This window comes from Triplophysa rosa, unplaced genomic scaffold (assembly GCF_024868665.1).
Source record: "Triplophysa rosa unplaced genomic scaffold, Trosa_1v2 scaffold54_ERROPOS2303913, whole genome shotgun sequence".
Lineage (NCBI taxonomy): Eukaryota > Metazoa > Chordata > Actinopteri > Cypriniformes > Nemacheilidae > Triplophysa > Triplophysa rosa.
In genome coordinates, this window is record NW_026634562.1 from 119,739 (window position 1) to 135,148 (window position 15,410).

At 47.4% G+C, this 15,410-nt stretch overlaps 1 protein-coding gene across 1 annotated transcript; it reads left to right on the forward strand.

Annotated features, from left to right (window-relative positions):
- The first annotated feature begins 11,425 nt into the window (after window positions 1–11,425).
- Window positions 11,426–12,948, forward strand: LOC130551020 (midasin-like). The gene is made up of 2 exons (XM_057328557.1): window positions 11,426–12,344; window positions 12,690–12,948. The coding sequence occupies exons 1-2, from the start codon at window positions 11,426–11,428 to the stop codon at window positions 12,920–12,922; spliced, it is 1,152 nt and encodes a 383-aa protein (XP_057184540.1). The 3' UTR covers window positions 12,923–12,948.
- The last annotated feature ends 2,462 nt before the right edge of the window (window positions 12,949–15,410 follow it).

Genomic DNA, 15,410 nt, shown 5'->3' on the forward strand with positions numbered 1-15,410 from the left:
CGAAGACCGAGGAGCCAGGTTTCAAGAGTTTCAATCTTTATTTGCTCGAGCAACCAAAGTGAGACACACAGAGTTCATCTGAAGATGTCCAACGAATGCATATATGACTCCATCATTTATAAAGTAACCTCAAGTTGTTTTTCACAGTGTTAACCAATCATATTTCGCTTGACATCACCTACCAATCAGATTTCACATGAAATCACCTTTTTTATTAGTCCATCCTATTTCTGAGTTGCTACCATTATATCTCAATCAGGTCTTCACCTGCCACAGTTATATGTCAGGCTCACTATATTAAGATTTAACCGTGGCGAAACCCTTTTGAAGTTCTTAAAAGAAAAGTGTATGCATTTCATTTTAGCAGGCAGATGTATATCATATTGTTATTTACTAAAGCCTTTCTTACTTATACATCTCCTTTTAGCAGGAAAATGTATATCATATTGTTATTTACTAGGGCTGTCAACGTTAACGCATGCAATTAATTTTTTCAAATTAACGTGTGAAAAATATTTAACGCAATTAACGCAGCATCCATTGTTTTGACATTCTTTGTCTAGCGTTACATTATGTAATCACGCTTTTATTAGTGTACAGCAGGGCTAGTCAACTGGCGGCCTGCAGGCCAAATGCGGCCCGTCAATCATCTTTACCTGGCCCGCCTTAACACTTCAAATAAGTGGAGAGACTTTAAGAACGGTGTGCTTTAAATGCACGTCCTACTGAGACGCCACATCTTTAAAAGCCCAAATCGCTGCTACATAATTCCCGCGGCTCATAATGATTTACGTCTTATCCAAGAAGTCCAAGAAACTTAATGTTATTTACAACGTTATAATCAGCAATGCATTGCACAGCCGCAGGCAATCGGTTTGCGCACACGATAGGTCGTGTTCTAAAACGCATTTTCTGCCCTTGAAAGTAGGCTAACTGTAGGAAGGGCACACCACGTGAACGGTTGTCTCAGATAAGGGGAAAACGGTGTTGTTTTTATTACTGCATTCATTATGAATAATGGCTATATTTACGAAAAACAGCTGTTCATCTCCCCCAGAACTCGCACTATACAAAGGCTCTGCCCTATAAGTGCGTGGGGCACATGAATGCGATTGGAATTTCACCCGAAGATGTGATAATAGCGTTCAGTTTCTTGCACAGATCAATTGACTGATTTATAAGATGCTTATTTAACATCACAAGGGGCAGGGATTACTTTTGTGTTGAATGTATTTGCGTTTTTTACTTTTATTAATTTAACTTTAATTAATTCAACCAAATATCTTCTTGAAAAAAACAGTGCCACCCACATCTTGGATGTACTGGAGAACTGTGGGTGAGTAAATTAGTAGCAATTATTAGGGTTAAGTAATGCTTGCTTTTCCCCTTGCTAACCCTTGCTTTTCTTAAGCAAGACTTCAAAGTGTAAAATAAAATCTTAAATGAATGCAAAGAGTTGTGAAAATGGGAGTGCGGTGATGGTCAGATCTGCGTACTGAGACAGCTCTTAAAGGGGCCACGTTCTTAAACGTGCTGCTGTGACTCCTGTCACTAATGTTAATCAAAATAAAAGAAGAAATCAATGTGATTTTGTAGCTTTAATGAGAATACTTCTGCATTTAATTTATAATTTAGCATTAAAGACTGTAAAGTGTTTGAGAACTTCCTTCAATTTCTGTATATTTCATGATAGCTCTCAATTATATTGTTGAATGGTTATAATTAATGTTAAAATAATCAATTTAATAGTGACATCAGTTACAGTACTAATATCAAAATGTTTTCTTTCATTCATAAAATGACGCTGTTAAAGAAATATGTTGTTTCTACATCAATTTGAAGATAAAATGTGAAATTATTAAAATGTAAAAGTATATTTTAAAATATTATTATTATGTGTGATTAATTGTGATTAATCACAGAAAATGTGTGATTAATCTGATTATTTTTTTAATCGATTGACAGCACTATTATTTACTAAAGCCTTTCTTACTTATACATCTCCTTTTAGCAGGCAAATGTATATCATATTGTCATTTACTAGAACCTTTCTTACTTAATGTAGTTTTTATTACAATGAGCTCATGGTCAAATGGATACTGTGCAACCCAAAAAGATTACTGTTTAAACTAGCTAATAATGAACACACCAGTGTTCGTGACTTTGTGCAATGAAGTAATGCACAGACTACTATCTACTTTTCTAAATCCTACTTGAACCAACTAATATCTACAAAATGTATGTGCTGTATGTGTAATCCTATGAAGATGCCTAATGGTGCTGCTTGGTGCTCAACCCATGAGGCCCATAGCCTCTGCTATATCAGAGAAGTGTATGAAACTTATAACTAATTTAAATGTAGAGGTGGGTAGTAACGCGCTACATTTACTTCGTTACATTTACTTGTGTAACATTTTGGAAAATATGTACTTTTTAAGTCAAATTAAAAGTGTGTACTTTTACTTGAGTAAATTTCTAATAGAAAATCTGTACTTTTTCTTCGTTACATAACTTACATTGCGTGACGTTCCTTCGTTCCATCATTTTAAAATATGCTTCATAAAACGCGTTGTTTATTTTAAGGTTGTCGTCTCTTTTTACGGGCATTCCCGAGTGATTGATTCTTTTGAGACGATTCTTTTGAAAGCATTAATTGAACATTGGGCAAAACCATTTGAATAGGCTAACGAATCAGTTAAAATGATTTGTTCAGTTCGCAGCACGATCTGAATCATCTGAAGCAGGATTACTCACTCCTCGTAGCTCGAAACTTAAGAACACGCAGAACACAAAGAGAGTTGGATGAAGTGGATATTAATCTATATCTATACAATCAAAACTGCAAATGTGTCATATTGTTTGCCAGCAATGATAAATGCCCACCATATGCGCGCACCCGCGCGACCTGTTCGTCAGACACAGCAACATGCACGTTACCTGTCAGACACAGAGACGTGGGTTTGCAGAAATATACATTTGAAGAACAGAAGGAAGAATACTTGTGGATGGGCGTGTGGTTCACTGTTTACTGTTTGTTTACAAGTAAGAGCGTTTCACAACACACACGTGACACTACACGAGAAAACATGAAATTTGTTCAGAAATTGTGTTTTTCATTTAAGAGAGCACTGCAGATGTTCTAGATTATCTTAGGAAATGCTCTGAGTTTAGTTAATGCTTTAGTTTGACATGGTCTATTATTCTAAATAAGTTGTGTAAACTACATCGACATCAGGACTAGATGAAATTTACAGAAATGTTTGTCTCTTCTGTGTTTGTCTATTCTTTAGTCTCTCTAGTATATTCCAAAGATCTGCTTATGATAATTAAAAATGTTGATTAAAATGTAATATTAAAATATTGGCGTTAATATTAATTTTATGTAGTAGGCCTATATAATCAATAAACCTCTGTCACAGCAGACTTTCATCCTCTGCTGCAAATTAATTATCATAGTTATCAAAATACAGATTTTTTCCAAAATTATGACCAATGTAGTAGGTTCTAGAATTAAAAGAGTCTCCATTAATATGACTACATCAGCAACTTTTTCAAATAAAGCTGATACAATGCAAAGTAAGTTTTCAGAAAACCAAATAAAGGTAGATTTTTTGAATGAACATACAGAGAAGGAACAAAAAATAGGTTTAATACTGCCTTCAAAATTAGCAATGTGATCAAATATTTTCAAACACAACACAATTTTGGTAAAATACCATGGTAGACACATTAAAATAACAGTTACAAACATCTCAACAAATCATCTTTGTTACGGATGTAACCTCGGTTCCCTGATGGAGGGAACGAGACGTTGTGTCGAACCGACAGAATGGGGTTTGTCTTGAGAACCTATAATCTTTTGAGTATTTAGAAAAGGCCAATGAAAATTGGCGAATGAAATTTGCATGCTGGACTCCTCCCCGGATGTCCGGGTATAAGAGGGAAACCGGCGTGCTCATTCATTCACCTTTGGTCTGAGGAGCCTTAAGCATCCTCCCCCGACCGCTGGGGTGGGCGGCCAGTGTTGTGGCATGAGGGACACAACGTCTCGTTCCCTCCATCAGGGAACCTAGGTTACATCCGTAACCAAGACGTTCCCTTTCTGTCGGTCTCTCGACGTTGTGTCGAACCGACAGAATGGGGTTCCTATGTAAGACGTCACAGCACTGAGCCGCGTCACAATCTCTAGCGGAGCGACGTTGACTGGCCTGGGCGAGTCAGACGAAGACGCTAACGCGAAATTATGACCATCCAGTGGAGAGGAAGGGGACCCAGAGCTTTACCACAAAGTTGGGAAGCCCCTGCCACCGGCCGTCACGGGCGGAGGCCTAGTTCTCTAAATGGCGAGAAGCCGCCCGGCACCATAAGGGCCACTGGGTAAGCATTATTCTCTCCCGGGGTAAAAACGCTGCAGAGACCACTACCTACCGTAGGGAGGAATTAGTGGAGACACCACATGGTCTCACCAACAGGGGAGAACTCATGGGAAAATGTGCGGACTGCAGGAGTTAACCGCAAGGTGGGAGTCCACCTAGGGAGGTCATGGGTTGCCGAGGTGGGAACCATTCATGAGGATACATCAGACGGAACAGCCCACGGAGGGGGGATTACCACGTCTGGAGCACTAGGTCCGGTTAGAGCTATGTGGGAGATAACCCAACTGTTCCCCGGCCTAAGGGGGCAGGGCTGCTCTGCCCAGCCTGTCCCGAGGAAGGTGCTAGTGATGGATAAATGCCTGTTCTTTACCCAGTGGGGGAAAGAGGGGAGGCGTAATAGCCGCTGATCCCCCTAAGGAAGGGGGAAGGGCTTTCGCAGGCGTACGCCCTACCGGCTGCCGGTCCTACACCTGCCAGGATGCGGGGTGACACCAGTTCCGCACGTAGGTATTAGAACCTCACGGAGTTGTTGCATAGCCCAACACGCAGCTCTGCAGATGTCTGCTAGAGAGGCGCCATAAGCCAGTGCCCATGAGGAGTGTGCCTCACACCCAACGGGCAGGGGCGAATTCAGATCGGTATGCCATAACGAGGGCATCCACGATCCAGTGTGCCAGCCTCTGTTTGGAGACAGCCCTCCCTTCTGCTGACCTCCGAAACAGACAAAGAGCTGCTCAGAGCTTCTGGGCTCTGCGTGCAGTCCAAGTAGAGGCGCAATGCGCGAACTGGACACAACACGGAAAGGTTGGGTCTTCCTCCCCGGTGGGGAGCGCCTGCAGGTTCACCACCTGGTCTCTCGGGAGAGTGGTGGGAACTTTGGGCACGTAGCCGGGGCGGGGTCTCAAGATAACGTGAGAATCCCGGCCCCGAGTTATAGGCAATCTGTGGACACGGAGGGTGTTTGCAGATCCCCTACCCTCTTGGAGGTGAGCGCCATCAGAAAAGCCGTCATTATCAAGACAGAGAAAGAGCGGAAACCCCGAGAGGCTCGAAGGGGGCGGGGCCTCTTGAGGCCCGCCACCTAGCGCAAGAGGGTACGGAGCGCAGATAAGGTGGTCACCCTCTTGCGCCCCTTAGGAACCTAATGACCAGGTCGTGCTGTCCCAGAGGCTACCCAGCACTTGGGTCATGATGAGCGGCCGTAGCGGCTACATACATTCTCAGTGTGGAGGGGGAGAGGTTACTCCCCAGTCTCTCTTGAGGAAGGGACAGCTCGTACCCGACCGAGCAACTCCGCGGGTCTTCTCGCCGAGAAGAGCACCAGGACGAGAAGAGGCGCCACTTATGGGCGTATAGCCGCCCAGTGGCCGAGACCCCTCAGGATCTCCTCGTCCCGTCCACACATGGAGACCAGGTTCTGCCTGGGATGCCGTAACATGCCCCTTCCCCTGGGGAAGCAGTTCGCCAGGGGGAGCGGCCAGGGGGGAGTTGTTGTCAGAGCCATAGCTCCGAGATCCAAGTCCTGGTTAGGCCAAAGGGGCGTAACTAGTACCACTTGATGCTCCTCTTCCCTGGCCTTGCACAGGACCTGTGCAATGAGGCTCACTAAGGGGAAGCGTACTTCCGCTTGTCCCGTGGCCAGCTGTGCGCAAGGGCATCCGTGCCAAGGGTTGCCTCGGACAGGGAGTACCAAAGCGGACAATGGGTGGAGTCCGGGGAGGCAACAGGACCACCTGTGCCTGGCTGAACTGCTCCCAATTGAGCCGGCTGCGCGGGGATGGATTCGCCACTCTCCGCGAGGTGTCCACTGACGAGAGAGCGCATCGGCTGTCTGGTTCAGGACACCTGGGATGTGTGTGGGTCGCAGGGAACTGATCACCTGTTGACTCCAGAGGAGGAGGCGCCAGGCGAGTCATGTTAGCTGTCGTGAGCGAATGCCACCAATGATATACGCCACAGCAGCTGTGCTGTCCGACCGGAACAGCACATGCTTGCCCTGCATGAGAGGTAGTAGCCTCCTCAATGCAAGTAGCACAACCAACAACTCTAGGCAGTTGAAATGCCAACGCAGGTGGGGGCCCGTCCACCGCCCCGACACTGCGTGCCCGTTGCACACGGCACCCCAACCCTACAGGGAGGTATCCCTAAGGGGACCCCTGTCACCAGGGGGTTAGGGTGTGTCGGCAGAAAAAGCGTGATGACCATACGCCTACTGCCGGTGTGCCACGCTCTCCAAGGAACTTGACTCTGTAACCAGTGTTGGAGCGGTCGTATGTGCATCGACCCGAGGGGGACCACCCCCGCCGAGGATGCCATCCCAGGAGCCTCTGAATTGTTTCAGGGGGACCGATGACTGCCTGAGAGCTTCAGGCAGTTCAACACTGATCGGGCGCGCTCTGTAGTCAGTCGCACTGCCTCTGGAGGCCGCGTTGGCGCGGGCTTCCTCGTCGCGGGTCTCGCGCCCCCCACGGGAGGTGAGAGGGGCCGCTCATGAGGACAGAGTCGAGTTCCATACCGAGAAAGAGGACGCTCTGCACCGGGGAGAGCTCGCTCTTCTCAGTTGACCTGTTGCCCCACTGATCTAGGTGCCGGAGCACCAGGTCACTGTGTGTACACAACAGATCTCGAGCAGGATCCGTCCCTATCCGACTTCCCAGCGATGTGGCTGGGGTTGGGCCCAATGGTATCCTCGATCCCCCTGAGGTCTTCCCATGAGGGCCGCTTTGCCGCGGCTGCTGATGGGGCAATGGTCTCCTCTTCGCTGTCTCCTCCAGGGGGGGGGCGCCTAAGTGGGGGGCGCCAGAGCTGGAGGGCGTCGAAGAGGACCAGGGCTGCTGGGAAGCAGACAGTGCACGGGACTCGACGGCCGGGGCGGCCGAGTCGCGGCACGGAGGACTGCTTCTTTACTGTCGAGAACCCTCCGGGGCGGTCGCGTGCGGGTCTCGCGCACCGACGGGGGGTGAGCGGGGCCGCTGCGGCTCGACAGTAACACCAACCAGCCCCCCCCCCCTTGCGAGACGGGTGCGTCGAGAAAGCGGACCTTCTCGGCGTCGACTGACGAGAGAGCGCGTCGGCTGTCTGGTTCAGGTCGCCTGGGATATGTGTGGCTCGCATGGAGCTGATCACCTGCTGACTCCACAGGAGGAGGCGTCGGGCAAGTCGTGTTAACTGCCGTGAGCGAATGCCACCCTGTCGATTGATATACATCACGGCATTTGTGCTGTCCGACTGGACCAGCACGTGCTTGCCCTGCACGAGAGGCTGCAGCCTCTTCAGTGCAAGTAGCACAGCCAACCACTCTAGGCAGTTGATATGCCAGCGCAGGCGGGGGCCCGTCCACCGCCCGACACTGCGTGCCCGTTGCACATGAGAGGAAACTCTTAAGAAAGTGAGCTGTTGGGACGGGGCAGGAACCTTCCCGCATCAACCACCCAACAATGGAATGGCTGGGGTCATGAACGATGGTATTCTCGATCTCCCTGGGGTCTTCCCATGACCAGGGCTGCTGGGAAGCAGATGGTGCACGGGACTTGACGGCCGAGTCGCGGCGGGGGAGAATATGCTTGATATCCTCTGTCTGCTTCTTTACTGTCGAGAACTGCGGCTCAACAGTATCACCAAACAGCCCCCCCCCCCCTAGTCTAGGTCGAGCACCCCAGGTGGCCGCCGCCTGCGGGCATGAGTGCACCGCGGCGGCACACTCCATCTGGCGGACATCGACGTATCCTCTAGCTGCCTCACCCTCGAGGGAAGAAAGGTTGACAGAACTTGTTTGACATGAACGTGCCGGAAAGGGGGCGTTCCAGGTCTTACTAAGTTCCTCATGCACTTCCGGTAAACACGGCACTGGGGGCGGGCGCGTCTTGGAGCCGCGCTCAAACCCAAGGCACTGCAACCCAATGCTCACGGCGGCCCGGGAAAGCATGACTGACATTTCGACATCCGCTTCTTCCTGGGCTCGACCCCCCCGAGGGAGGGAGCTCCGAGGAATCGCTGGAGTCGGACGGAAGTACATCACCCCCGATGCTGTAACGATGCTCATCATTATCATGCACCATTTCCGAATACGTGGTTGAGGAACAAGACAGTGGGACCGTCTCCTGGGGAACGGTCAGACAAGCTAGACGGGGTGCGAACGGTCCGTGAGCCAGTGGCTGGCGGATTAACACTCACAGTAATCCTCATATCACCTTTTGCCGTAGCGGATGGCAGGGCCGTAGTCCTGCCGTCACGGAACGGGGAGCAGACGAGCTGGTGGCTGAGTCCCGTAGGACACAGGCACCCCTGACGCAACGTCTGAATCATCAACCGCCCGCAGTGTGGGCAGGACATATCCACAACGTCTGCCCCAGCATACTGGAAGCAGACATCGTGTCTGTCCCCCTCCTCGATGAGTGTGTTGCACCCATGAGAACAGCGGGACATGCCACGCTGGAGAAATTTGCTCTTTTAGAGAAAAAAACTCAAACACTTCTGGAACTGCTGAGACGCCCAGGGGAAGTCGCTGCAGGAAGGGACAGTCCGCTACACCACGTCATAGGATTCCAGCAGTAATTCGGCGTAGAGTTTGAAGTCTCGAAGTTGATCAGTGTGAAGGCTCCGAAGAACAAAAAGCCGAATGAATGCAGCACGCCATTTCCCTTTTATACCCGGATATCCGGGGCGGAGTCCGGCATGCAAATTTCATTCGCCAGTTTCATTGGCCTTTTCTAAACTAGTCAGAAGTTGATAGGTTCTCAAGAGCGAACCCCATCTGTTGGCTCGACACAACGTCGAGAGACCGACAGAAAGGGAACTCTGGGTATCTTTCATGAGGTTGATTGAACTTACTCTTCAAACGTGTTCTGGAACCGACATACCCAGAGTAAGCAAGGTTTGGGTTAATCAACCCATAGTTCAGGGTTTAGCTGACGGTAAATTAACCCTGCTTTCTGGAATACCCCCCAGATGTTTCCTGGCAGAATGATCATTGAATATGTATATAAATATATGCGGAAACAGCATTAAAACATCAGAATGTCTGTGTTTTTGGCTCTGTTTAATTTAGTTTTAAAATGGAATATACACTAACCAAAATTATAAACGCAACACTTTTGTTTTCATTTTTCATGAGTTGAACTCAAAGATCTAAGACTTTTTCTATGTACACAAAAGGCCTATTGTTCTCAAATATTGTTCACAAATCTGTCTAAATCTGTGTTCGTGAGCACTTCTCCTTTGCTGAGATAATCAATCCACCTCACAGGTGTGGCATATCAAGATGCTGATTAGACAGCATGATTATTGCACAGGTGTGCATTAGGCTGGCCACAATAAAAGGCCATTCTAAAATGTGCAGATTTATTGTATTGTGGGGGTCCGAAGTCAGTCAGTATCTGGTGTGACCACCATTTGCCTCACGCAGTGCAACACATCTCCTTTGCATAGAGTTGATCAGGTTGTTGATTGTGGCCTGTGGAATGTTGGTCCACTCCTCTTCAATGGCTGTGTGACGTTGCTGGATATTGACATGAACTGGAACACGCTGTCGTATACGCCGATCAGAGCATCCCAAACATGCTCAATGGGTGACATGTCCAGTGAGTATGCTGGCCATGCAAGAACTGGGATGTTTTCAGCTTCCAGGAATTGTGTACAGATCCTTGCAACATGGGGCCATGCATTATCATGCTGCAACATGAGGTGATGATCATGGATGAATGGCACAACAATGGGCCTCAGGATCTCGTCACGGTATCTCTGTGCATTCAATATGCCATCAATAAAATGCACCTGTGTTCATTGTCCATACCATAACCCCACCGCCACCATGGGCCAATCGATCCACAAAGTTGACATCAGCAAACCGGTCTCCCACACGACGCCATACATGCTGTCTGCCATCTTCCCTGTACAGTGAAAACCGGGATTCATCCGTGAAGAGAACACCTCTCCAAAGTGCCAGACGCCATCAAATGTGAGTACTTGCCCACTCAAGTCGGTTACGACGACGAACTGCAGTCAGGTCGAGACCCAGGTGAGGACGGAGATATTGCAGATGATCTTCCCTGATAAGGTTTCTGACAGTTTGTGCAAAAATTCTTTGGTTATGAAAACCGATTGTTGCAGCAGCTTTCCGGGTGGAAAGACGATCTTGGAGGTGAAGATGCTGGATGTGGAGGTCCTGGGCTGGTGTGATTACATGTGGTCTGTGGTTGTGAGGCCGGTTGGATGTATTGCCAAATTCTCTGAATCACATTTGGAGACAGCTTATGGTAGAGAAATTAACATTCAATTCACAGGCAACAGCTCTGGTGGACATTCCTGCAGTCAGCATGCCAATTGCACGCTCCCTCAAAACTTGTGACATCTGTGGCATTGTGCTGTGTGACAAAACTGCACATTTTAGAGTGGCCTTTTATTGTGGCCAGCCTAAGGAACACCTGTGCAATAATCATGCTGTCTAATCAGCATCATGATATGCCACACCTGTGGGGTGGATGGATTATCTCGGCAAAGGGGAAGTATTCACTAACACAGATTTGGACAGATTTGTGAACAATATTTGAGAGAAATAGGCCTTTTGTGTACGTAGAAAAAGTCTTAGATCTTTGAGTTCAGCTCATGAAAAATGAGGGCAAAAACAAAAGTGTTGCATTTATAATTTTGGTCAGTGTAGTTCCAAAAATGGTTTATTTAAGTTATAATTATTCTATAAATGCTGCTATTGCCTTGTGGACTTCATATAAACTCAATGGGGTTTGAAAAGCATTTCCTTGAAACGTTCCAAATCGGGTGTAAATTATATCACCGAGATTATTAGCTCCTATCTTTTTACCTTATCTTGTTATCTATAGCCTGTGTCCTACCTGTTATATTCTCAATGATAAGTAGTGGGAACTAAGTCAGCTCATTAGGTTTCGTAACACAGCATGTGTATCATATGTGTTTTTAAACAGAGAATGATTATAAACAAAATGTTGTTGATTAAAATTCTGAAAATTAACATTAAAGCTGGCTCTTCAACAGAATTTGCAGTCATTTTGCAGACACATCACAGGCACAAAGCAATGGCATTTTTCAAGAATTTCCAACAGAACCTTCCTTCAGTCAGTTCCCTCCTGGACTCTGTGTCAACCACTGTCTCTAGTGCTATGGACGATTTGTCCTCAGCTGTGAGTGATGTGACCTACACTGTCAGTGATCAGCTTACAGAGCAGGTCAATACAATCATCTGCAAAGTTCAGACTGATGAAGACGACAAAAACAATGAGGCTGAAATTTCTTTTGCTGATGACATCCAAAAAAGCAATTTGAAGCAGAAGGAAACAGAAGCTTATGGTTTAGACCTAGGTACTGATGTAGAGGGACGAAAAAGCAGAAAAGTAAAAAAGAACTCTATGTGGTCTATGGAAGTCGACACAGAGGAAATAATGAGAGAGAAAGAAAGGCAAGAAGAAGCCAGGAGAGCTGATGAAGAAGAGTGGGAGTGGTGTTATGCCCCAAATAAAGGTTGGTATCGTATAAGGAGAGACCCAAACCAACCACATAATTCATCTCATTCCACAGACAACCAGAAAGGGAACTGTGATCAAACATCAAAAGAAGAGCCTGTTACTCTTGAAAGATGTAAGAATGAAGGAAACATATATAATGAAAACATCGACTGGATGCCTCCAAGTAAGCATGTCAATCTTAGTACATCAAAAGAGTCAGTAAAGAATGAGGAGAATGGAGAACACATGGAAGAAGACAGTCCTGAAAGACCTGATATATCGATCCAAGGCACATGCAGGATGAAAAATGAAAGTGAAAATGAAGATGAGGCATCATGTGAAGAAGGTAAACCACCAAGCTCTTCACCCAGAAACAAAGATAATGGGGACTCAACAAGAGGTAAACTAAAGAAAAAAGGAAAAGCCTACGGTGATGAGGGCCAGGAGGACATTCAAGAAAAGATCTCAAAATCAAATGAAAAGAATAAAAAAGGTAAAGGTGAGACTGTGTGATGGGCTTGCAGTGCTGTTCTGAAGGGATGCCCAATTACTGTATATATCTTTGATTATATTTATTTTCTTTATGCTTCTCTTTGGTTTACTTTTGGTTTCTCATTGCTTTCTTAATTGAAAACTTGTTGAATATGGAGAAATGAGAATGAGCTGTTACACTTTTCAAACAAGAGTACATTTTTTATGTTAAATGTAATCTGTTAAATGTCTTGCATATTTTGATGAACAGAAACACTTTCTTAAAACATGTACAGGTCAAAAGAGTACTTTGAAAACATGGATGGAAGCAATCATATTTTTATGCCAGTTTTGTATTTGTCCTTAGATGGGGATCCAGAGAGAGGTTTCAATGAGAGTGAGGACAAGACGCCAAAAAACAAAGACTCACAACAGCAGAGAAGTGGATCGGTAATTAGAGACTCTGAGAATGCTGAGAAAGAGGATTACAGCAGCGAGGCCTCACCTAAGCAGGGTAAACATTTTGAACCAGAGTCTAAAAAAGAGTTAAGAAGTAATTTTCAAATTGACAAGACTTGTGTTGTCATCTGGCAAAACTGACAAATTAGGTAACAAAACAAGCACTTCACATGGGACACAGTAGTTTCAAGTTTCTAGTTAATGTTCAGTGTTAGATTCAGAAAGCATCATAACTTTCTTATTAATAACTAATAATAGAACATCAGAGTTGAATGGCCCAGATCTCATACAGAGATATAAATAAAATAAATCCAGAGCAGGGAGTTAATAGCTCCTTTCACACATACAGTACAGTTTTTACTGGATAATAACAGTTAACAGATCATGTGTGAACCAGTAATAGATGTTATAACATTACAGGCAAATTACCAGTATCAGGCACTATGTGAATGAAGAATAAGGATTACCAGTAAAAGCACATACAACGCAGGATGCACTGACTGCTTTGGGCAAATCATAACACTCTAAAGCAGATGATGCACATACTATGTGCTGTGCATCTCTTCACAGTTCTGCATTGAAGTTATTCAAAACGCATTTCTAAACATGTTCTAATGTATAATGTATAGCAAAACTCGGACACGAACATCAATGTTTACCTCCAAGGTACCAAGTTATGATTAAGTTATGTTCAGACATGCTGTTCGCATGTTTTAACATGATGTTAACACGAACTGCATCTTACTAACGTCTCGGTTACGTCTGTAACCTCGGTTCCCTGATGGAGGGAATGAGACGTTGTGTCGAACCGACAAATGGGGTTCGTCCTTGAGAACCAATCGCTTCCGACTTCTCTAGAAAAGGCCAATGAAAATTGGCGAATGAAATTTGCATGCCGGACTCCGCCCCCGGATATCCGGGTATAAAAGGGAGACGGCGTGCCTAATTCATTCACATTAGTTCTGAGGAGCATGAGACCTCTCACGACTGCTGCAGTGGACAGCACGTGTTGTGGCAAGAGGACACAACGTCTCGTTCCCTCCATCAGGGAACCGAGGTTACAGACGTAACCGAGACGTTCCCTTTCTGTCGGTCTCTCGACGTTGTGTCGAACCGAAAGATGGGGTTCCAATGGAAAACGCCATAACACGGTGCCCTGTCACAATCTCTAGCGAAGCGACGGTGACTGGCATGGGCGTGTCAGCCGTGAACGCTAACGCGAAATTGTAACCTACCAGTGGGTAGGTAGGGGGTCCCAGAGCTTTCTAGAAAGGTGGGAAGGCCCCTACCTTTGGCCTCACAGGCGGCGGCCTTGTTTCTCTAACAGCGAGAAGCCGCCCGGAACCGTAAGGCCACAGGGTAAGCGCTACTTCCTCAAGTGGGGAATGCGCTACAGAGACCACTTCCTACCGCAGGGAGGAGACTAGTGGAGATACCAACATGGTCTCACCGATGGGGGAGAACTCATGGGAAGAAAGTGCGGACTGAAGGAGTTAACCACGAGGTGGAGGTCCACCTAAGGAGGTCATGGGTTAACCAAGGTGGGAACCAGCATGAGGATACATCAGACAGAACCGCCCTGCTGGGGGGTTGCAACGTCTGGTAGCACTAGGTCCGGTTAGAGCATGTTGCGAATAACTCAGGTGATACCCGGCCTAAAGGGCACTAGGAGGTGAGGGCAGGAGGTGCTTACTAGTGATGGATGGAGTGCCTGTTCTTCACCCAGTGGGGGAAGAAGGGAGGCTAGTTAGTACGCTGACCCCCTCAGGAGAAAAGGGGGGGGGAGGTACTGACACAGGCGTACACCCTACCGGTCGCCGGTCTTGCCTGATGCCCGCAAGACTCGAGCTGACTGGTTTACGCGGAGGCTGTAGGACCTCGCGAAGGTGATGGGTGTAGCCCAACCCGCAGCACTGCAATGTCTGCCAGAGAGGCGCCTCGAGCCAGTGCCCATGAGGAGGCTGTACTCCGTGTGGAGAGAGCTCTCACCCAGTGGGCGTAGGCGATCTTAGGACAGGTACGCCATCGACGTTGCCCATGATCCAGTGCGTCAATCTCTGTTTGAGACAGCCCTCCCTGCTGATCTCCAAAACAGACAAAGTGCTGCTCAGAGCTACTGTGGCTCTGCGTGCGGTCCAAGCAGAGGCGCAACGCGTACTGGACACAACACGGATGAGGTTGGGTCTTCCTCCCCGGTGGGGAGCGCCTGTAAGTTCACCACCTGGTGTCTCGGGGGAGTGGTGGGAACTTTGGGCACGTAGCCGGGCCGGGGTCTCAGGATAGCGTGAGAATAACCGGGCCCGAGTTCTAGGCAATCTGTGGACAAGGAGAATGCTTGTAGGTCCGCTACCCTCTAGAGCGTCCTCCCGAGAGCCATCTTCATCGTGAAGTGAGAAAGAGCGGCATCTCCGAGGGGCTCCAGGACCGCATCAAGGTCGTAAGAGGGTACGGAGCGCGGTTTGGGAAGCTCTTGTCAGGCTCCCAGGGACCGACAGGGAGGCTAGGGGTACGTTCTGCTTCATCGACCTCCCGGGGGTGGTTCGATGGCTGGCAGTACGGATCCCTCGCCGTGGGGGGGAACCCCCGGGGAGGAGATCGGCTCTGCAGTTTTACCTGTCTGGCGAAGATG

Bases quoted from the DNA above. Each gene is read 5' to 3' on its own strand.
- LOC130551020 (XM_057328557.1), top strand. From the start codon at position 11,426: ATGGCATTTTTCAAGAATTTCCAACAGAACCTTCCTTCAGTCAGTTCC. The intron at 12,345-12,689 runs GTAAAGGTGAGA...ATTTGTCCTTAG, and splicing joins AAATGAAAAGAATAAAAAAG to ATGGGGATCCAGAGAGAGGT.